General features: G+C 44.2%; 4 protein-coding genes across 9 annotated transcripts in view; 1 reads left to right on the plus strand and 3 right to left on the minus strand.

Moving 5' to 3' along the window:
• tpcn1 (two pore segment channel 1) overlaps positions 1-6,379 on the minus strand; it is a 15,843-nt gene extending 9,464 nt beyond the window's left edge. Inside the window, exons 1-7 of one of the 2 annotated variants that reach the window (XM_053677260.1) lie at positions 6,273-6,379; positions 5,955-6,116; positions 1,513-1,637; positions 1,223-1,399; positions 542-655; positions 259-389; positions 1-44 (exon numbers count right to left, since the gene is read on the minus strand). The exon at positions 1-44 is cut by the window's left edge and continues 80 nt beyond it. In XM_053677260.1, coding sequence (XP_053533235.1) covers positions 1-44; positions 259-389; positions 542-655; positions 1,223-1,399; positions 1,513-1,637; positions 5,955-6,024 — 661 coding nt within the window. In that variant the 5' untranslated portion in view covers positions 6,025-6,116; positions 6,273-6,379. Of the gene's footprint in view, positions 45-258; positions 390-541; positions 656-1,222; positions 1,400-1,512; positions 1,638-3,359; positions 5,164-5,954; positions 6,117-6,272 lie in introns of those variants that run through there. The other variant, XM_053677261.1, reaches the window with a different exon arrangement.
• Positions 6,380-6,480: 101 nt separating this feature from the next.
• On the plus strand, positions 6,481-10,299 carry iqcd (IQ motif containing D). 2 transcript variants are annotated; one of them, XM_053677262.1, is made up of 5 exons: positions 6,481-6,618; positions 7,876-8,518; positions 8,652-8,885; positions 9,460-9,531; positions 9,785-10,299. In XM_053677262.1, the coding sequence occupies exons 2-5, from the start codon at positions 7,964-7,966 to the stop codon at positions 10,067-10,069; spliced, it is 1,146 nt and encodes a 381-aa protein (XP_053533237.1). In that variant the 5' UTR covers positions 6,481-6,618; positions 7,876-7,963; the 3' UTR covers positions 10,070-10,299. The 2 variants fall into 2 exon arrangements, with proteins under 2 accessions (XP_053533237.1, XP_053533238.1); XM_053677263.1 differs by lacking the exon at positions 6,481-6,618 and adding an exon at positions 6,655-6,891.
• cfap73 (cilia and flagella associated protein 73) lies at positions 10,294-13,943 on the minus strand. The gene is made up of 7 exons (XM_053677264.1): positions 12,521-13,943; positions 11,932-12,037; positions 11,707-11,811; positions 11,268-11,468; positions 10,951-11,172; positions 10,581-10,739; positions 10,294-10,493 (listed from the first exon to the last, which is right to left on the minus strand). The coding sequence occupies exons 1-7, from the start codon at positions 12,574-12,576 to the stop codon at positions 10,401-10,403; spliced, it is 942 nt and encodes a 313-aa protein (XP_053533239.1). The 5' UTR covers positions 12,577-13,943; the 3' UTR covers positions 10,294-10,400.
• Positions 13,944-14,148: 205 nt separating this feature from the next.
• tbx5b (T-box transcription factor 5b) lies at positions 14,149-22,967 on the minus strand. 4 transcript variants are annotated; one of them, XM_053677111.1, is made up of 9 exons: positions 21,839-22,966; positions 20,770-21,808; positions 19,301-19,395; positions 18,376-18,495; positions 17,270-17,417; positions 16,701-16,853; positions 16,512-16,603; positions 16,244-16,356; positions 14,149-16,168 (listed from the first exon to the last, which is right to left on the minus strand). In XM_053677111.1, the coding sequence occupies exons 2-9, from the start codon at positions 20,785-20,787 to the stop codon at positions 15,795-15,797; spliced, it is 1,113 nt and encodes a 370-aa protein (XP_053533086.1). In that variant the 5' UTR covers positions 20,788-21,808; positions 21,839-22,966; the 3' UTR covers positions 14,149-15,794. The 4 variants fall into 4 exon arrangements, with proteins under 4 accessions (XP_053533086.1, XP_053533087.1, XP_053533085.1 ...); XM_053677112.1 differs by adding an exon at positions 20,516-20,683 and having other exon boundaries at positions 20,770-22,966; XM_053677110.1 differs by having other exon boundaries at positions 20,770-22,966.
• Between the last annotated feature and the right edge of the window lie 18 nt (positions 22,968-22,985).

A 22,985-nucleotide genomic window follows, 5' to 3' on the forward strand; every position in this document is an offset into this window, starting at 1 on the left:
TGTCGATGAACGGAGGGAGCGACTGGAAAATCTGACGCAGGTTCCTAAAACACACACGCAAAAAAAACAAAAAGGTGCCAATAATTACGAACAGCTAATATCTTGCGTGTTTACATCATATCAGCATAATTATATGATGTAATATAGGCGTTTACACACATGCACAGACATCGCACGTGATATCAGAGGTGTAATAACAACTCGGCTACAGTGATGATGTCATAATTATTCACGATTCCTGCGCTGTGATTGGTTTACCTGCGCACGGCACCGCAGTAACGACAGTCGACCAGGAAGATGGGTCTGAGAGCTCGGGTCACGCGCAGGTGACTCGTCTTTCGAACTAACACGACGATCGCCTCGACGAACTGGATCAGCAACACGCTCGTCTGACACGCAACACACACACACACACACACTACTGTTTCTGAAGCCATCAACCAAACACAACACATTTTAACGAATACTCATCATAGAGTCGCTCAGATTCGCGCGAGGTGAACGTCAACACGCACGTTTACGGCACGTTTCTGCTACGCACCTTCACCACGGTTCTCTTGTGCCGTATGAAGGCGTGAAAGCCGAGCCACCGGAGCTTCATACACAGCTCGAAGGCCACCATCACCAACGCCAAGAGCTCCAGAGTGGCGTGAACCTGCCGGAAATAATCAAATACTGTATTACTGAAACAGTACAGGAAGTAGTGACATACCCTGTAAAAGTACTAAAAGTACCTACATGTGGAATAACATGTAAAAGTACTAGAAGTAGCTTGGCATAAAAGTACTGTTAAAAAATGCTTAAAGTTGTTTAGTAGCTGGTTTTACCATTACATGTCCTACGAAAAACAAACAAACAAACAAACAAACAAACAATGTCCTACTTGTGCTTTGTAAAAGTACCAAAAGTACTTACATATGAACAAGTAAAAATGCTAACATCACCTCGACCTCTAAAAAGTACTTTTACAGGGTAATAAAGAATTTTAATATCTTTAAGTACCATGTAAAAGTACTAGAAGTGCTTTAATATGCTGAAGAAGTACTACAGAGCATAAAAGTACTTCAGCACGTACTTCTAAACTAAACTTCTGAGTACTTTTAGTACCTTTACAAAGAGTCCCAAGCAAAAGTATCATAAATGCACTCTTAATACTGTCAGTACTAAAAGGATTAAGTACTCAAACACACACACACACACACACACACACACACACACGTACATAGACGTGGAGTCGGAGCGGGGGAACAGCCGGAGCCTCGGACAGCGAGAGCAGCATGAGCAGCGTTCCGGTCACGAGCTCCATCAGGTAGAACAGGTGATTGTGGACGAACAGGTAGGCACTGAGAGCGCGGGGGTTCCGGGGGTGCGTGTAAAACTTATCATTATTCTCCCCTTCCTGACAACACACACACGTTGATTAACGCTGCAACACAGGTGAGTTCTGAGTTATGAATATATGTGTGTGTGTGTGTGTGTGTGTGTGTGTGTGTGTGTGTGTGGTTAGGTTACCTGTAGATATATAGCTGCTTCCTGATAGTTCACCTCCCAACTCTGCCGCAAGGAATTCGGGCAAGTGGAGTCCGGGGCTGCGGGGTTGCTCATGCTGTTCAGAGCATCGTAGGTCCCGACGCCGTCTGGAACAAGAACACACAGCATCGCTGAGTAGATGGACAGACAGACACACACACACACACACACACACACACACACACACACACACACACACACACACACACACACACGCTGCTGCTTCTGATGAATACAAACGCTACTACAGCTACTATAGTGGAGAAACATCTGCCCTGGTCCCTGACCCATACATCCCTGCAACCTCCCCAACTGTCCCCATGTACCCCGTGTACCCCGACTTGCTCAAACAACAAACACCGTCCCCGTGCACCCCGACACCATCACCAACACCGTCCCCGTGTACCCCAACACCATCACCGTCCCCGTGCACCCTGACACCATCACCAACACCGTCCCCGTGTACCCCGACACCATCACCAACACCGTCCCCGTGCACCCCGACACCACCACCAACACCGTCCCCGTGCACCCCGACACCATCACCAACACCGTCCCCGTGCACCCCGACACCACCACCAACACCGTCCCCGTGCACCCCGACACCATCACCAACACCGTCCCCGTGCACCCCGACACCACCACCAACACCGTCCCCGTGCACCCCGACACCACCACCAACACCGTCCCCGTGTACCCCGACACCAACACCAACACCGTCCCCGTGTACCCTGACTCGCTTAATCACCAACACCGTCCCTGTGTACCCCGACACCATCACCAACACCGTCCCCGTGCACCCCGACACCAATACCAACACCGTCCCTGTGTACCCCGACACCATCACCGTCCCCGTGTATCCCGACTCACTCAAACACCAACACTGTCCCCATGTACCCCGACACCATCACCAACACTGTCCCCATGTACCCCGACACCATCACCAACACTGTCCCCATGTACCCCGACACCATCACCAACACTGTCCCCATGTACCCGACACCATCACCAACACTGTCCCCATGTACCCGACACCATCACCAACACTGTCCCCATGTACCTGACACCATCACCAACACCGTCCCCATGTACCTGACACCATCACCGTTCTGTCGCCGGGATCGACATTACACTCTGACTTACGATTTAACTGAAGTTGAACAGATCCAGAAGTAGTTCCTGTGTTCTTACCTCACTGACAACACACGGTGAACTGACAGTGTGTGCACTCAGTAACTCGGTAACTCAAGTTAGTTAGAGAGTTAGCTACCTAATTATGGTAATCGGGTACCCAATTAGCTTACCCATTACATTCAGATGATCGTAATAATAAATCAAACGATAAAGCAGAATAAATCCACGCTGACGCAGAAGTTTAACATCGCCACATAAATGCAGCACAGCTGGTCTCCTTCCGTCACCACGTACCACACGGCCGAGCGAAAGAGGAAGTGCGCTGGCCTATCGGCTGCCGGCTGACCACTTCTGCCATGGGTGCTGCAGGTTTCCGTGGCAACGGACATAAACAGACTGGTAGTCGGTTAAAATGGCAGAACATCAGTGCGTCAGCAGCTGACCGATGAGAGACGGGGTAGGTCCAAGACTGAAGGGGGAAACTCCACGTATTTGGAATTCCTTTACATTCATTCAGAAACATGAAGAGTTGAGTCCATCACTGAACACAGCCGACAGTGCCTCACGTCAAAGCAGAAAACATCCGCGCACTGTCCACGTCCACCTACGGCTCCTTAGGAAGGAATTCTGCAATCCTCTGGGAGAAATGACAGGAAGAGATGCTCGGTCTTCCCTGTTAATAAACCTGAACATACCGGTAACAGCAAACCTCGTCCTGGTCCTGGAGCTGCCGTCGTTTTGGTAAAGTCGTCTCTCGGCTGAAGTTCGGTTCTAGTGAGCGGAACGTAGTGAGGTCGGATCCCACGCCGCTTTCGGAGTCGGCGAGTGCTGACAAGTGCCGAATGACTAAATATAACAGTGTAAAAAAACCAGGAGAAAGCTTCTCGGGTCACTTCCTCTTTTCCTGCTCCGTTTCCTCCGAGAGCCGGACTCGGAGTTTCACTCAATCCCACCCAAAGCTCTGAAGTCCAGTTTCATTACTCCACCTCGATCTGGACAGCGCTTTTACCTGAAAACAAATCCGTTTCTTTTCTCCTTTCGGTCGCTGTCCAGCTCCTCAGGAGCGAGATGATGCGTGAACGCTGAAGACCACAAAATATCGAACAACTGATCAGCGACGCCTTCCTGAAATATGTGATGGAGAGAAATGAAAACGCTGTCCATCGAGTGACGAGCCTCTCTCTCTCTCTCACACTGTCTGAGGAACAAAAAGTTTGAGAAAAGGAAGCGGCATCCAAAGTCCTACCTGTCCAACTGCAAACACATACACACACACACACACACAAACACACTTCAACGTGACACAAACACCGGAGAGTGGAGCTGATCAGGTGATCATTGAGAAAAAATTTTATAAAAAAGATGCAGTACAGAGAGATCACATCGTGTGTGTGTGTGTGTGTGTGTGTGTAAAAATATAAAGAAGTGAGTCAGCACTGACAAAAGAGACAGCAGCGAGGGTTCCATAAGCACAAGGAGGTCCCAGTGCAGAGAGAGACAGTGTGTGTGTGTGTGTGTGTGTGTGTGTGTGTGTGAGGCATCAAACACTGCGCTGACACAGCATGTCAGTTCTGTGTTTGCACGCATGTACAAAGACCAGACTGCTGCGGTTGACACTCGGTCACATGACCATCAAAGTCAGGAAACTTTTCCCTTAAAGAGACGGCGTCCCCATTTTTTTTGTTTGTTTGTTTGTTTGTTTACAGTGTGACATAGTTAAACGTTAAAAGTTAAACTGTTCTTTGGATGCCGATTCTTATTTAATTTCTGTCTAGATCCGAGCAAATTTGTTACGGTGTGTTTGTTTAAAAATAAATAAAAATAAATAAATAAATAAATATGGCATTTTCCCATTTTTAAAACAAACCGTCTCAATCTGTTTTAAGTGGTTTGTGGGCGGAGCTACGCATAAGCCCCGTGAACGATGTCCCGAATACACGCCGCTTCCGACCAATCGCGTCTGAAATTCTAATTGTAAAGGATGAACTGTCTTTTAAGCGGAAAACATAACTAACACCATGCAGTTATGGATGAATTTGTGGTTGTCACGGTAACCCTGCTACTAAATAAATCCGTGACAAAACGAGGACGTAAAATCCAGACTCTGTTACTGGAATCTTGTAACTAATGCAAGCTGCTGCACCAGCAGTTCGTGAACCGGCTAACTAGGCTAATATTTAATAATAGCTCGCTATTTCAGACAGCAAAAGGATGCGGGGGCGTGTCCTCATTTGCATACTCAGGTATATTCGTATATTCTGTTCAAAAGTGTTCCTACACCTATTTTAGTCGTTCCCTGGGTATTAAAACATACTAAACATTTCGTATTTTAACACTGATTATTTTAATAGTTTAAAATGACGTGTTCAGGAGAAGTTTAAAAGTCCACGCCAATTTTTATTTTTTTTCTTAAAGTGACAGCGTCCTAGTTTTCCCTTATATCTAGGAAATATATACCGCCTAACTATACTACACGCTGCCTGGCTAACTAGCAACTAGGCTAAATAACTGAGCCCCCCCCCCCCCCCCACCCAGTCCAGAAGTATTGGCACCCTCCTATTCCATCCAGTGATGGAAAGTGCACCATAGCAGCGGATATGATTTGACTGGTGGTTCATTCTCATGCAAACAGCCAAAATCAGAAACTGACAAGGCCAGAGGATTCTCTCTCTCTCTCTCTCTCTCTCTCACACACACACACACACACACACACACATGAAAAATATAGAATTTAGTCCATAGCTGTACCCCTACATAGTGAACAACAAGGAGTTTTCGGAGTGTCACAAATACTTTTTTTTCTCCATCAGATGGTTAGATGAGGGAACAGTGCACAGGAAGACACACACACACACACACACACACACACACACACACACACACCGAAGATCCAGGTTTACAGCTAACAAGCTGCTACTGTAGAGCCAGACACGCCCCCAGGGGCGGGGCAGATACCTTCCAGAGAGAATTTAACTGGACAAACACAAGCCTAGTACAGGATGAGTCATCCAAAACCTGTTTTCTTGAGAGCGATGAGCAATAAAATGGAAATATCTCCAACATGATCTCTCTCTCTCTCTCACACACACACACACACACACACACACACACTCACTCACTCACTCACTCACTCACTCACTCACTCTTGCCCTCTCTTTAAGCTGAAATTGTGATATAATGAGTGTAAACGCTGGTTAAGGTGTGTGTGTGTGTGTGTGTGTGTGTGTGTGTGTGTGTGTGTGTGTGTGTGTGTGTGTGTGTTTAATATAAGCATTAGAGGAGACACTCACTCTCCTCCAGCAGATCAGCTGTTTCGTCCCAGGTTAAAATGAGAGGAACATCATCATCCCCGTCAGACATCCTGCAGCTTTCTGTCCTAAACCCCTGCTCTATCTGTAAATTAACCAGGCCACAGCTGCAGACTCACCTCTGCTCACCTCTGCTCACACACCCTGTAAACAACAACACATAAACCCCTGCATCAAGTCTGAGCATGTTATTGATTCTGTCTCAAAGTTACACCTCCTAAACCTCGATGAACTTCCTGTCAGAGGTTAACACCGACTGAACCGTGTCCGACACACAGCTCACACACTACACAGACGCACTTTTACTGCTCTTTATACTCTCCACTTCATGCTCAGACGACACGAACCGCAATAACGAAACTAACACTATTCCGACATGTTCCTAGCTAAACTTCAATAGCGGCGACGCTGTGACGCTGTGACGCTGTGTCCTAAAGCGCGCGCTTCTTACACAGAGTGCCACTGCGTAGTGCGCGCGCGTTGTTACAGAACGCCCTGAGTAGTGCACTAGAACAGGAAACACGGCGCCATATTGGATTCGGCCAAAAGTGGCGCTGAAGAAACTTTACGCCCTTGATTTTACGACAGTGTCGCAAACCTCCTATGTATCGCATGCATGACGTGATACGAGAAACCATTTCATAACGTAAGTGACGCACAAAAGAAAAATAACCCACTGTGATTAACTCAACCAAAATAAATACATAAATAATACGTAAAAGAATTATATCGCGGTTGTATTGATGGTATAACTGTATAAAGTTGCTTCGTTTAAAGATTAGGAATTTAAACGTCAACCAGCGCCATGGCAACAGTGTCATGGCAACGTAAACAAAACCGACTTTCATTTCTTTTCACATCGCAGGCAACTTTATAAACTCTTGAAATTAGACAACACTTGCAGACTCCTCCTCTGAAGGTAAAAAAAGGGTTTATTACAGAAAGAATAAAGCAGGAGAGAATAATGAGAGCGCTCTGAAGTGCTTGTGCTGAACCACTACTATAGATATGAAACGCAGAGCATGACATAATTCTGTGTACTGATAAGAAGCAGTTTGGGGCAGTTCAAACAGGCTTTGTTTTAGGATCTTAGAAGATGTTTAGACGAACCTTGAACAGAAGAACATGTTTGTGTCTGTAAGCAGATAAACATTCTATACTGATCTCAGTGACATCACATGGCCTTCTTAGGCGTTATCCTCTGATGAACATGAGCAGAACCAGAACAAAACTATTACATAGTAAAAGTGAATAATTTCCCTCACACTTTACAAATATGCAATATGTTAATCGATATGTCAGTTTACCTACGATATACACGGGTGCATCTGAAAAAAATGAGAATATTGTGGAAAAGTTCATTTTTTCCCCCCATAATTTAATTCAAAAAGTGGAACTTTCATATATTCTGGTTTCATTACACATAAAGCGAAATATTTCAAGCCTTTTTGTTTGTTTGTTTTAATCTCGATGATTACGGCTTACAGCTCACGGAAATCAAAAATCCTCTTTCGCAAAGTATTTGAATAAAGAATTTTTGGAGATGCACCTGTATGTGTATATATGTTATATAAATATAACATACTACAGATTATCTCAAGACAAAAAAAGATACAGCAAGAGTACATTTGAAAACTCGTGTATTTAATGTCAAACAGTATTCCTGTCCGTGTAAAATATAAAATAGTAAATTACAATGCAAAATTTGAATCACAATTTTCACAGAGTTCCATTTAAGATCTTTTCAAGCTGCTTTTGTACAAATTTTACATACACTACATACACGAGTGATTTTAAAGCCGTCCATGCGCCTGCGTCAGCTGTACTGATCATATTTTTCATAATATTTATAACGTACTGAATAAAGTGACACGGTTTAATGTTTAATCGCCTTTATTCTCAGAACTAATCTCCGTTCATAGCCTCAGAAGTTTCAGCAGCGCCTCCTGTTGGTCAGACTTGCAGCAGTAAACAAGTTCACACCAAATAAAATGGCTGCCACGAGCAAGAAGAAGCTCATGTCTCTTGAAGCTCAGCGCATCATCAACGTGCTGGACGAGTGCGTGCACAAGATACACGTGGTGTCGCTTCTGCCGCGTGAACTCGTGCGTCCTGAGAGCGTCTTCCAGGAGCTCGGAAACACGGCGGTCGAGTCTCTCGGAGAACACCTGCGACTGTCCGAGGAGTTTCGCTCGCTGCAGGACGCGGACACCGGGAACGACGAGTCGATGGTACGAGCCGTGCAGGACTCATTGAGGAACTTCCTGCGCCACGTGAGGCCTCACGAAGAAGTGGAGCCTGCGAAGGCAGCCATCAGAGGGGCGGGGCCAATCATCGAGGAGGACCAGAAAGCTGTGCAGGAACTTGGGGCAGTTCTACAGGGGTTCAGAGATATGCTAATGGAGCGGCTGATGACCACGCCCCAAGAGGAGCAGGAACGCAGGAGACACGGCCAGGAAGTGAAAGAGAGACAACAACGTAACGTAGAGTTACTTCGCACGCTAGAGCAGGAAATGAGAGTGGCGACAGAACACCGAGACACAGTGGTGAGGAACAGCATCAAACCCTCTCTCTCTCTCTCTCTCTCTCTCTCTCTGTCCCTCCCTCCGTGTCTGTCTCTTTATCTATCGGTCTTTCTTTCTCTTTCCGTCTCTCCCTCTGTCTCTGACTCTTTCTCAGATCACTACGAAGGATGGAGAGATCCGGCGTATGCAAGATTCCCTCCATCAGATGGCGAGAGCGTGGGAGGAGTTTGTGCAGCAGGTGCAGAAGAAGGCGGAGCAGCAGCACCAGTCAGATCTGAAGAACTCGGAGCTGAAACGCCCCCAACTCCAGGAAGAAGCCAATCAGCTGCAAGCTCAGTTCGATCGCCTCATCACGCAGCACAGGGAGAGAGAGGCCATGCTGAGAAAGGTGTGTGTGTGTGTGTGTGTGTGTGTGTCAGACGTCTAAATCACACAATATGATGTTTTATCGCAGATCTATGATGTTATTATGATTTAGTGCAAAAAAATAAGAAATAAAAATGAACTCGTTTTGTTGTTTATTTTTTAATGAAACTTCTTTTTAATAAAAGAAACAAAAGAACAAATCTGAATTTTTATTTTTTTTTTTTAATTTAAGATCAAATAACACTCGTGTCATGTTTCCTGAACAGAGTAGTACAATTCTGGCAAAGTTAGCTCCTGCTGTGTCTGTCACGAAGCGCTGACACTGGAGACTCCTTCTTTACATTTCTCGGGTCATTATTAGCAGAGCACGTCCCCGTGAACGAGCCGTTACTATAGAAACGATGAGGTACGAGAACGAGCGCATTAATACGAACCTGTACTTTGACGCTGCCGTGACAGAAAATTAATCAGTACCTTCCGACCAATCAGAATCCAGAATTCAGCGGCGCTGCGGTGAATAGAGCGCCGTCGCCTGCTGGGTTTTATTATTATTATTATTAACATAATTTTATTTATTTTTTTTTTCCCCTCTGCAGAAGAACAACAAGCTGGAGACTGAGATTGAAAACTGGATTCAGAAGTACGATGTGGAAATGGAAGAGAAACAGGTCAGGGTGACGACGGATCCGGTTTATAGACCCCGCTCCACATACACTAGAAGTTCTCCGGCTCCGTCCTTGTGTTGTATCAAATGTTTATTAAAGAAATTGTGCGACCAAATGAACAAAAACCAAAAAGATCTGATTTCTAAATCTCTCATCATTTTATTTACACACGCTTATGTTGACGTGTGGAGGTGACGAGCGTCTAACGAGGATTCCGACCTGGGTGTGTTCCGTGTTTGTTTTGTGACGTGTGCAGGCGAAGCTGGAGCGTCTGACGCAGACGTACGCGGACGAGCAGGCGGAGCTGTGCGAGCTGCAGGAACACTTCGCCGTGTTGGAGCTGGAGTACACGCAGATCGTGGAGGAGAGACGGAGAGAGCGCGAGCGAAAGGAGGAGGAGGAAAGGGAGACGCAGGTGAAGAGCCGAGCCGCCGTGGTCATCCAGGCGTTATGGAGAGGATGGAGAGTCCGCCAGGCCATGAAGAAGAAAGCCAAGAACAGCAAGGGCAAGAAGCAGCCCAAAGGGAAGAAGGGGAAGTGACGAACAGGACGACGCGCTGGAATCTGATTGGTCGGAAGGGTTTCTTCGAGTCACATGACAAGCTGCGTTTTGTTTCGTTTGTTCGTTTGTTTGTTTAATGAACTTCAAGAGACAAAAAAGAACAACGGCGTAAGCGAACGGACGTTCCAGAATATCACACGTAAATAGAAACGGATAAAAAGTATGTCTGGCCGTGAAATAAACAACTACGACTGAACTTCTGCACAATACATTTATAGTGTTTATTTGTCAGAGAGTCACAGTGTGTGTCGTACAACACCGTGTGTGTGTGTGTGTGTGTGTGTGTGTGTGTGTGTGTGTGTGTGGACTTTTACTCTCCATCAGTCAGCCTGGAGGATCTGCTGCTTCTGTCTGATCTGAGATGTGAGAGGATCTCAGTCCGATCCTCGATATACATCCGAATCTACAAAAACAATAATGAATGTGAAATCTGATGCTGGAGATAGTGTGTGTGTGTGTGTGTGTGTGTGTGTGTGTGTTACACCCTCACCCGGTCCAGCTGTCCCACAGTGTCGTCCACATTCACGCCTTCGTCTCCGCCCATCATGCCACCAGTCATGTGATAAAGGTTAAGGGTCACCACCTTTATCTGACTCAACAGGTGCGTCTCTTTCACCGCCGCTGCTTGGATGTGATTCCACGACGACTCCTGAAACAAATAAATAAATAAATCTTATTACACTGTTATCATTATTATAATAAATGTGTCAGTAATCCACGGGCTCCGAGCTCCACATTGTGACGTCTGCCCCAGCAGCGTCCGTTCATCACTGACGGCTGCTTGAACGATCCAGGCTCCGCCCACGAGGCTTGGTGGCGGATCTCACTCGGTGTACGTTGTGAGCAGACGGTGAGAGTACCTGTGCGAGTGTGTGAGTCAGGACGTCGTCCAGCTCGGTCTGCAGTTGTGACAGCGTGTTGTTGTGCTGCAGTAGGATGGAGTTTTGTTCGCTGACGCAGCGTCTCAACTCTACGCTGTCCCTCTCCCTCTGTCTCTCCACCTCGCTCTGCCGTCTCAGCAGGTGCTCTCGCGTCGACATCAGCGTCTCGAAGCGAGCCACAAGCTGTCCGACGTCCTCGAACTGGAAAACAGAAACTCCACGGTCCTGACTCGTCATGGTGTTTCTACCCCGGGGGGGGGGCAGGCGGTCATGTGACTCTCAGTCATGTGACTCACCTCCGTGGCTGTCTTCAGTGCGGTGTGTAAGAACTCACAGTAGACTCTGAAGCGCTCGACTCGCTCCTGCAGTTTCTCCTTTTTCACCAGCAGGGCGGCGATGTGTGTGTGTAACCGCTCCAGCTCTCGCTCTCGCTCTCTCAGCACGGCTCGCTCAGACTCCGCCTTCTTCACACCTCTTGCTCGCTTAGCATCGTTCTCCTGAGAGAGAGAGAGAGAGAGAGAGAGAGACAGAGAGAGAGATTCCAAATCAGTAGTAATCATACTGTTATTACAGGCCAACAGATAGAAGACAGAGGGACAGATAGACATACAGAGGGACAGACAGACAGAGGGACAGATAATATACAGAGGGACAGATAGACATACATACAGACAGATAGACATACATACAGACAGATAGACAGACAGAGGGACAGAAAGACACGCAGACACTTACTTTGAGAAATTTGTCAAATTTGAGTAAAGAGTCTTTGAGATTTTCTTCTTTTTTCTTCACTTCCTCTTTTCTCTGTCTGAGACTCTCTCGCTTTACCTCAAACTCCTTCACACACACACACACACACACACACACACACACACACACACACACACACACACACCAGGTGTATAAATGAACTGATGACAGAGTGTGTAACAGTGTAAGTATCTGTGAGTGTGTTACCTGTCTCTGTCTCCTCAACACATCGTCCACGTGTTTAATCTGCCTGCGCTTGTCCAGCAGACGTGTGACTCCTGAACACACGTCCTCTTTCTGCACGCGAACACTCCTGTAGCACACACACACACACACACACACACACACACACACACGCACATTTAATTCATCATCAGTAAAGATAGAGACTTTTTAACAACAACAACAACAACAACAACAATAATAATAATAATAATAATAATAAGGTAAACAGAATAAGACATTTAAACATGCGGTAAAGAGAAATTAGAGAATGTAAATTATTATTTTTTATCTAATCATGACTGATGTTTTGTTTTTGCAGTATGATCACTAAGAATTTAGTAATATGAGGATCATTACTTTAACTCTGATATAAACTTTCATGGGCTTTTATTTATTTATTTATTTTTGAAGAGAGAAAAGAGTAAATCTGATCAAACTGCGTCCGGGAAACTCCCTTCCCACTTCATTCTGCGTCTCTGGACTCGAGCTGAAGTTTGAGTTTCTCTCTGTAAAGTTTTAAAGCTACGAAGTTTTCAAACACACACATCACTGATGAAACTCGTCTTCTTACTCTGAGAGGTGTTCCTCAAAAACTGTCCTGATGCACTCCTCCAACTCCACACTCATTTTCTCTCTCACTCTTTACAATCCTGCTGCACAAAATCACCTCGACCTTTATACACACACTTTTTTCCCCTTCTTCTTCTTTTTTTTTTTTTTGTTGTCGTTGCCACAGAACTGTGCAAACCAGAACTCGGAAGTGACTCTGTCGCCCTCTGGTGGTGAAAAAGCGCACCACATACAGCGCAAACAACAATTAGAAAACAATAGGTTAGACAGAGAGAGAGAGAGAGAGAGAGAGAGAGAGAGAGAGAGAGAGAGAGAGAGAGAGAGAGAGAGAGAGGTCATGTGACACAGAAGAATGAAATGAAATGGATTGGATTTTGTTAGACGAGATTCCATATCAATCTCACACACCCGCAGACAGCCCATTAGAGAGAGTTCAACAAGAGTGTGTGTGTGTGAGGGAGAGTGTGTGTGTGTGTGTAATTACAGTCTCATTTTACTAGTTTGGAATCTGTTATTAGTTCTCTGAGGGAAATGTTGATATTCCTGATGGTTTTCGGTGGTTTTCGGTGGTTTTCGGCGATCCTACAGTGTCCTTAACAGACTCGTGTTCTAGCTCAGTAAATTGTTAGCCTTGCTCACACCGGTGGTGCTCGCAGAGTCGCAGGTTTAGTAATGTAGCGAATGTACTGTAAGGTCATGTGTGCTAGCCGTTAGCAGGAGAATCTACTGTGCACGTTTCTGCCTGTCGAGCCGCTAATAACCGGTTAGCTAGCAGGCTGTTAGCTCGGTCCTCCACTTCACTCGGTAAAAACGAATGCTAGGTCTCAGACGCTCTTCTACTAAAACATGACGGATTGCCGAACTGTTTCTCCGAAGGTAAACGTTTAGCGTCAGATGATCAGATGAGTCTAAATGCATGGACTCATCGAGATGTTGAGGCGCTCGTTATGATCGTCACATGACCTCTGTTTCGGGAGCCGTGATGGCATGCGGTCAGTCGCGCTGATGTACGTCTCTGCGTCTCCGTATCGCACAGCCATAAACTCTTGTTTGGGTTAAATGGGGCTCTTTGGGATGTACAGGCTAATGAGATTACAGGCTAATCTAAGCGCTGTTTAGCAGGGTGTGTGGAAGCCCCCCAGCCGCGTCTGTAACAGCAGGGAGATTCGACTCGAGCCAAATTGCCCTATTAGCTCAGAGAGAGGCCACTCAGGACGGTTAATAGGCCATAATGGAGGGTTAGGCTTGATCGGGAAATCTGCCCCGGGGTCACGTTTGGACAGATTTAGTAGTGCTTTCAAGTCTGAGTGGAGATTTACAGTAGCGTGAAACGATACACAATTCCAGTAAAATCACCAATTGGTGCACTCTGACATGGGGAATAAACTCGCACTAACATTCAATTCAATTTAAGGATCTAGCTTGTACAGCACTAAACTTTCCTTTTTATATATATATATATATATATATATATATATATATATATATATATATATATATATATATATATATATTCTTTGAACATGTCTAATGTTGGTTTCATTATTTGGTATTTTTTTATAATAAATGCTAACGTGTTACTTATTCTCAAATGTAATTATTCACCAAACTATCAAAACGAGACAGGAATCAAATGTAATTTCTCGTCTTTATTCAGCCTCCCGAGCACGTCAAGACACGTCTACTGTATACAGATTCGTTTAGAACAGTTCACTAGGGAATAAATAAATAAAGTATAGTCCCGTCTGAAACTATTGGAACGGCGAGGACAAGTCATTTGTTTTTTGCTGCAGACTTTAAGACACTTGGGTTTCAGATCAAAAGATGAAAATGAGAAGAGAGTTTAGAATTTCAGCTTTTTATTTCCTGGTATTTATATCTACCATGTTATATGTTATTTACTTCCAGACTTATCTGTTCCAATACTTTTGCTCAACTGAAAACTGCGTGTTCTGATACAGAAGGGTCTGTGTTTTATGTTGTTTAAAACGTCTAGATGTAAACACCAGGAAATAAAAACCGAAATCCTAAAGTCTCGTCTCATCTCCGTCTTTTCGTCTCAAACCCAGACGTCTTCGGCGTTCAGCACACACTAACGACCTGACCTCGCTGTTCCAATAGTTACGGAAGGGACTGTATGTAGTAAATAAAACCGTTTAAAACAGTGTACAATAGTTGGTGAATAAAATTTGACCGTAAATAGTTCAAATCAAAACTACACAATAAATAGTGTGAGTGATTCAGAATGATCTTGTTTATCCCCTTATTGTATTATTGTCTGAGCTATTTCACACACACACACACACACACACACACACATGCCCTCCTTGATTCAATCTCTCATTAAGAGATTTATTTCAGAATGTGGATCCATTTGTCTATGATTTATAGATTCATTACTGAATAATTTCCGTTATCTAAAGATTCATTAAAGATTCATTTACCAGTGATTCAGTAATTAATAGCTGAGCTTGTTATCAGTAATTATGGGACAGATTTCTGAATCGTTTGTCTATGATTCGGTGATTTATTGCTGTGTCAGAAGGTGGAATCATTTAGATGTGATTCAGAGATTGATTGCTGTTGCTTTCGTCTATGATTCAGATTCACTGCTGGAATCATTTCTCTGATTCAAAGATTCATTTAGGCCTCTGTGTCCGACCTCCTTACTGAAGGAGGCGTGGCCTCTGGGTTCCACAGGATCAATGAAGAAGGCGTGGCCTCTGTAGCTGTCACCCATTGAAGGAGGCATGGCCTCTGTTGCTGTCAGACTTAGTCAAGTAGGCGTGGCCTCCGGGCCTCTCAGTCTTAGTAAAGTAGCCATGGCCTCTGTAGCTGTCAGTCTCAGTGAAGTAGGCGTGGCCTCTGTAGCCGTCAGTCTCCTTGAAGTGGGTGAGGCCTCTGTAACTGTCAATCTCATTGAAGTAGGCGTGGCCTCTGAGCCTCTCAGTCTTAGTGAAGGATGCATGTCTTATGGGCATTTACAAGGAAGGACATGTGGCCTCTGGACATGTCAGTTCCACGGAAGGAGGTGTGGCCTATGGGCCTGTCAGTCTTAGCAAAGGAGGTGTGGCCTAGCCTTAGCAAAGAGTACAGGCTCAGGCATGTCATTTACAGGGAAGGTGGCGTGGATTCTGTGTCTGTTAGTTCCAGAGAAGTAGGTGTGGCCTCTATACCTGCCAGTCATGGGAAAGTGGGAAAGGAGGCGTGGCTTTTGTACCCCTCAGTTGCATGTAAATGTCTGAGACCGATACACTGGAGGATGGAGGTCTGAGCTACCACCCCACTCCGCTTCTCATGCCGTGACTCTGCTCCTGCTCCATGTACAGAGCGTAATCAGCCATCGGGCAATGCGACTGCACGCCCAGTTCACAGGTGTAACGTGGGTAGATGTCCTGGGAAAGCTCAGGGATGGAGTATGAAGCTCCGCCCACTTCCCGAGAGGAAGTAAACGTTGAATAAGGTGGGCACTCGGTGTAAGATTCCCACTGTACGTTGGTGTACATACACGGCTGACGCTGCACTGAAGCCGCGCTGTAGGGGGCGCCGTTACTCGACCCAAACTCCATCTGACAGGAGGAGGACAGGAGGTGAGAGGAGGAGTCAGTTTTGGCAAAAGAGTCGTCTTCTGATGCAGGAGTGTGTTTTCCTATGAGGAGAGAAGAACAAGGTTGAGTGTACACTACACGTAGTGAAGCGTGATTATTTATTCATTTATTTTTACCTGGAGGCTCCGAGCAGGTGTAGTCGGACGCGAGGGCGGGGTTACGTGTGTAGGGCGTGGCTGAATCGACTCTCGGGCGAAATGTCGTTCTTGGTACCAGCGGGAAATCCTTACTGTACGGCGAAGGACATAAAGAATGCATCAGAGAATTGAATGTAACTGTAAAGGGATAACAAATGTTTAATCATCGCTGTAGTATAAGAGGAATAAAACACTTATTTATTAAAACACTTATTATGTGTGTGTGTCTGTGTGTGTGTTGTCCCACCTCTGTGCGCAAAGTATTCGGTGCATATCGATGTCGTCGTTACCTCGGAATCCCTTAGCAAACGGATTGTTCTCAATCTTTAACTGAGTGATCTAAAAGACATTAAGTGGAAAAACATGACACCGCCGTCCATCCATCCGTCTGTCAGCGTGTGTGTGTGTGTGTGTGTGTGTGTGTATTTTTTCTCACCGCGTGGTTCTGGTAGGACGTGACGGCTATGAAGGTGGTCTCGGGGAATGAGTGTGTGCAGAACGCCGTGCTGCTGGAGTCAAAACCGTTCTTCTCGTCAGCCTTCACTATGTGCAGCCGAGGCTGGTATTTATGCATGGAGTTTAATATGATCTGTGACACACACACACACACTTTAACAGTGTTTACCCATCCATCCATCATCTATATCATCTATCTATCCATCAATCCATCCATCCATCCATCTATGATCTGAATCATCCATCCACCCACCTATAATCCATCATCCATCCATCCATCCATCCATCCATCCATCCATTCATCACTCTATCTCCATCCATCCATCCATCCATCCATCCATCCATCCATTCATCACTCTATCTCCATCCATCCATCCATCCATCCATCCATCCATTCATCACTCTATCTCCATCCATCCATCCATCCATCCATGTGTCCATCCACCCATCCGGTTATCTACCCATCCATAATGAAGTCAGAAAGACAGGATATTCAGAAAGATGTTAAAGGTCTGATAGAAAGAACGTCAGATGTTGGTCAGCACTCACGTGGCCGAAGGTGTCGAGGTGGTTGTTGGTCAGTTTGAGTTTCTGGAAGGAGACGAGTTGTTTGGTCCAGTGAGCTCCAGGTGCTGGAGAGTCGGGATGAACGTACAGTCGACCCGGAATAGCCGGATCTGCTTTCCCACTCACTGACCTAAGAGAGAGAAAAAGAGAGAGAAAGAGAGAGAGAGAGATTGTCTTTAAGCCCATATATATGAAGTTAAAGACTCACTCTTTAAATGTTTCTTTAAAAGTAGCAAAAGCAGGATAAAAATAGCAGCTTGCTACATCCATCCATCCATCCATCCATCAGTCCATCCAGTCATCCATCCATCCAGTCATCCATCCATCCATCCATCCATCCAGTCATCCATCCATCCAGTCATCCATCCATCCATCCATCCAGTCATCCATCCAGTCATCCATCCATCCAGTCATCCATCCATCCATCCATCCATCCAGTCATCCATCCATCCATCCATCCATCCAATCATCCATCCATCCATCCCGTCATCCATCCATCCATCCATCCATCCATCCATCCAGTCATCCATCCATCCAGTCATCCATCCATCCAGTCATCCATCCATCCATCCATCCATCCAGTCATCCATCCATCCAGTCATCCATCCATCCATCCATCCAGTCATCCATCCATCCATCCATCCATCCAATCATCCATCCATCCATCCCGTCATCCATCCCATCATCCATCCGTCTGTCCATGCATCCATATTTACCCATCTATTCACTCACTCATCCATCCATCAATCCATCATCTATAAAAATTTCACATTTAACATCCAAAAAGTTGAAACATTCTGTATGGAAAATAATTTTGAGAATATCTCTGAAACATTCAATGTGATGAAATGCATCATGGTGTCAGTATTCTATCTTCTGTGTCCCATCTGCATGTAGATTCAAACCAGTTTTTTCATTATTTTCAACGCTTTAAATCATGTACTTTTAAAATTGTGTACTTTTAGGCTTCCATGTCGATCTCTGTGATGAAGTGTGACCAAATCAGAAAGGGTTCCAAGCTGAACTCGTTTACTAGCCTAAGAACCTGGTTAAGAACCCTTGAACCCTACGGCTGATCTTTATCTTACCATCTGTTATCTGCATATTTGTAGCGGTGCTCATCAGCAGACACGACGTCCATCAGCAGGATGTATTTAGCTCTGGGGTTCAGACCTGTGACCTTCACTTTGTAACTCGGGAACATTCGCCTGTTCGAACAGGAAATTGGTGAAAGAAACGTGTACACTGTAGGGGTCAGGGCTGGAGATCTCAGATCAGCACTGTAGGGGTCAGGGCTGGAGATCTGAGATCAGCACTGTAGGGGTCAGGGCTGGAGATCTCAGATCAGCACTGCAGGTGTCAGGGCTGGAGATCTGAGATCAGCACTGCAGGTGTCAGGGCTGGAGATCTGAGATCAGCACTGCAGGTGTCAGGGCTGGAGATCTCAGATCAGCACTGCAGGTGTCAGGGCTGGAGATCTGAGATCAGCACTGCAGGTGTCAGGGCTGGAGATCTGAGATCAGCACTGCAGGTGTCAGGGCTGGAGATCTGAGATCAGCACTGCAGGTGTCAGGGCTGGAGATCTGAGATCAGCACTGCAGGTGTCAGGGCTGGAGATCTGAGATCAGCACTGCAGGTGTCAGGGCTGGAGATCTGAGATCAGCACTGCAGGTGTCAGGGCTGGAGATCTGAGATCAGCACTGCAGGTGTCAGGGCTGGAGATCTCAGATCAGCACTGTAGGGGTCAGGGCTGGAGATCTGAGATCAGCACTGTAGGTGTCAGGGCTGGAGATCTGAGACCAGCACTGTGGCTGTTCATTACACACTACAGATCCAATAATTCCACATTGTTGCTGGTGTTAATAAAACATACTGATGATGAGAACAACACTGTAAGGCTTCACACATAAACTAATGATGTGTTGACATCTAATGATGAATTCAAAATACTTTTGTAAACAACAACAACAACAATAAAATAATAGAATGAAACAGAATATTGGGTTTGCTCACCGGCCCGCTTTGGTGATGATCATTTCCGTGGTGACATCATGAAACTTCCTCCACAGATCGCACTCGTGTAGGTGAACTCTGATGCCCTCCATGCCCTGCACCCGCACGGGCACGATCATATCATATCATAAAATATCATTTCATATCATATCATAATATGTATATATATTTGGTAAATTATAAATATATGTTAGTCCTAGAATTAATATTATTATACATTTTATTAGTAGAACTAGGGCTTACAATTATTATTATTTATAATGAATTGTATTATTATTAATACATACTATTATTATTTAATATAATATAATGCTAGATAAATTCTATAAAATGTATGTAATTAGTGGAACAATTTTTTTTTATTGTTTTCCTAGCATGTTTTAAAATAATAATAATAATAATAATAATAATAATAATAATAATAATAATACACAAACTGTAATCGACACAATTTTTTCCTTTTCTTTTTCTTCTTATTATAATTAAACCAAATTGTCTGCTATCTCAGATTTATTTCGCCTTTTCATTCATCATTTAAAAACATCCACATTCTTTTCACATTATTTAAGATTGCGAAGGAAATTTTATTTGAATTAAAAAGTTAATGGATTGTCCATGTGAAATACCATGAGGGGGGGAAAAAACCCTGATAAAATATCATAGCTGAAATTAAAAACAGCAACAACAAAAGATTTTTTTTTTTTTTTTTAAATGACGTGTTTATAAACAAAAAAATTGTTAGCATTCAATGAGCAAAATTAGTGAAAAACATAGAGGATATCATTTTTTAACAAAATTCAAGATGTACAAAAGTTTAGAACCGGCGCGTGGTGAAGCTGATCTCTGTGGTTATATATATATTATATATATATATATATATATATATATATATATATATATATATATATATATATATATATATATATATATATATATATATATTAAAAATAAAATCGAATAAATAACTCATTTTTACATTCGAGTCTGTCAGAAAAGTATATATTCTGGTTCTTTTTTAAACTTCATTTTTAATCTTAATCTAAGCCGAACATCAATCAATCAATCAATCAATAAATACTCAGTTTGTGATTCTTCATAGACTACCTTGCAGACTGATTGAATTATGGCTGTCAATAATATCAGCACACTTAAAGTGAAAGGGGGCAGAGAACATAAAGTATTGAACTGTACTTTAATCCTTATTGTGCTTGTTACCTGAGCACGTGCAGGTGCTCCTTAAGATCCTAATTGTGCACCTTAAATTGTTTGAAATGTATAAAGCCGGAAGGAACAGGATGAAGTTCAATCTAAGCAGCAGAGAATAATTCAGCTCGGTATCTTCATTCCCGAGAGTGACATCATAGAAGCGCCTCATTTTATTCCCTTAACAACCAAACAAATGTTTTACTGCATTGTTAAGGGAAATAAACGTGTTAATAACTTTGTTTAGTTTTTGTATTCACACTGACCTTTTCTCTCCGTGGCATGAAGGGATTCTTCCTGCTCCTCGCGCTTGATAAAACTCCACGATAGTAGAAAAAGATTTAGCTCCCTGTGATAATGATAAATCCTGCACGAGTCAGATTAGTCTAAAGAATCAGCAGCCTGTACACTACACTCACATCTGCGCTGTTTACTTCTCTTCCTCTCCTCTCTGTTCTTTCTGCTCTCCTTTTTATAGCAGCACTCATCCCTTCTTCCTGTCGTCACACTGTCCTGCTCGCGCGCTGTGAACCCTGCTCCCGGACCCGCGCGCTCGGTTCACCTTTAACATGGACGCGGTGCACTCAGATCTCGTTCTGCCCTCGACTCTGTATTTTGGGAGATGGGGAGGTCACAAAATTGGAGGATAGGTACAAAAAAGATTGGGTTTGGACCAGTGTGATGATTGGTAGGCAGGTTATTGTAAGGGGAGGGAAGTCAGATGGAGCGCCCTCGTTTCCAGAGTGGTGCGTGGAGATGGGGAGGGTGGCTGCCTTGAGGAGGGGTCGGGCAGAGGGATGGGAGTTGGGAATTCCTTCAGGAAGAAATGGAGCAGTTATTTGGCGTTTTGGGGGACTCTCGAGGAGGGGCGGTGGAGAGTATAATTTAGAGTTTAGTCTATGATTATACGTGATTATTGTGTTTTCCTTTATTTTTTTTTAATTGTGTGTATTTTTTATTTTTTTTTTTTTTTGGGGGGGGGATATGTGAGTTTATATTCTATTGACCACGGGGGTGTTCGTGGGCGGACCAGGGTGGGGTGGGAGGTTGGTAGGGGGAGGGGTTATAGTGGGGATTTATGTTAAAATAGTTTGATTCATTATATATGTTGTTCGTCTCTTGGTGTTAACTTGTGAATCAATAAAAGTGTTAATTACAAAAAGAAAAACATGGACGCTGTGACGCGGCTCGAGGCGACCTCACGCGCTCCGTTCCTTCACCCGAGAATTCAAAGCTTCCTACTTATAAACGTAAAAACCACCCGTGACGCACCTTCCTGTCCACTTATGTCTCTAAACTGTCTACCTGTCCACTTACGTCTCTATAACTGTCTACCTGTCCACTTACGTCTCTATAACTGTCTACCTGTCCACTTACGTCTCTATAACGTCAACTTGTTTATCTCTCTAAATGTCCACCTGCCCATCTGTCTTCCTGTCCACTAGTCTACCTGCACACCTGCCTTCCTGCCCAGAAGCCACAGAACAGGTATTAAAAATGCTCCATGCGTGATTCTTGCACAAATGTAGTGAATCCTAACAACTGTAAAAAGTTAAGGAGGTCGCTGAGGGGTAACTAGGGGCACCTAAGGGTAACTAGGTGATAGCTTGTGCTTGGTCTTTATCTGTCTGTCTCTTTGTGCTCTTTATAAATAAATGTGGCCTCTAATCATATCGAACATTTCCATTCACTAATAAACATCTCTCTCTTTGTGTCTATCTATCTATCTGTCCGTCCGTCTCTCTGACACACACACACACACACACTTGAAAACGTGTTTCTATAAATAATGAAGAGGGTGATAAGGTTGAAGTCCTGTTCAGATAAAGCGGTTTAAATCCCAGATACCGCGCGCTGAGAAAAGCACCAGGAGCGCGAGCCTGGCAGTAACAGATGGTGACAGACAATAATGTACAAACAAGTAAACAGATCATTTTGCATCAACAGCAAACAGAACTATTACAATGGTACAAATGTGAATATACTGTATATTATATATTCTTCATTACTAACAATGTTACACACTCACAAAGTCAAACGAAATCCTTATTCTAATTTACGTCTCATTTATAGTTTTCATGGGGAAAATATTTCAATCTTATTCATGTCAGCGTCCTCCTCGTTCTACAGTTATTACACAACCACGGCTGTATTCCTTCTTCTATAAGAATCAGACCCGGTGTGACACAAACGTCATTTTATTCTACTTTTCTTGTGTTCTTGTCTTTCTACAGAACACTGATACTGTGTCGCCCCCATGTGGCAGAAGTGCGAGTTTACTGCTTTTTTTTTTTTTTTTTTTTTTAAATATATATATCAGTAGTTAAACACCGTGTATAGGACTTTTTTTTAATCCTTATATCTACTAAACACTCCGCTCTGTACAAAATATTGGCATCCCTCTACCCTTATCATCACTGAAAAGGGAACACTACTGAACAGATATTACTTGGTTGGGGGGGGGGGGGGGGGGGGGGGGGGG

This window comes from Ictalurus punctatus, chromosome 28 (assembly GCF_001660625.3).
Source record: "Ictalurus punctatus breed USDA103 chromosome 28, Coco_2.0, whole genome shotgun sequence".
Classification (NCBI taxonomy): Eukaryota; Metazoa; Chordata; class Actinopteri; order Siluriformes; family Ictaluridae; genus Ictalurus; species Ictalurus punctatus.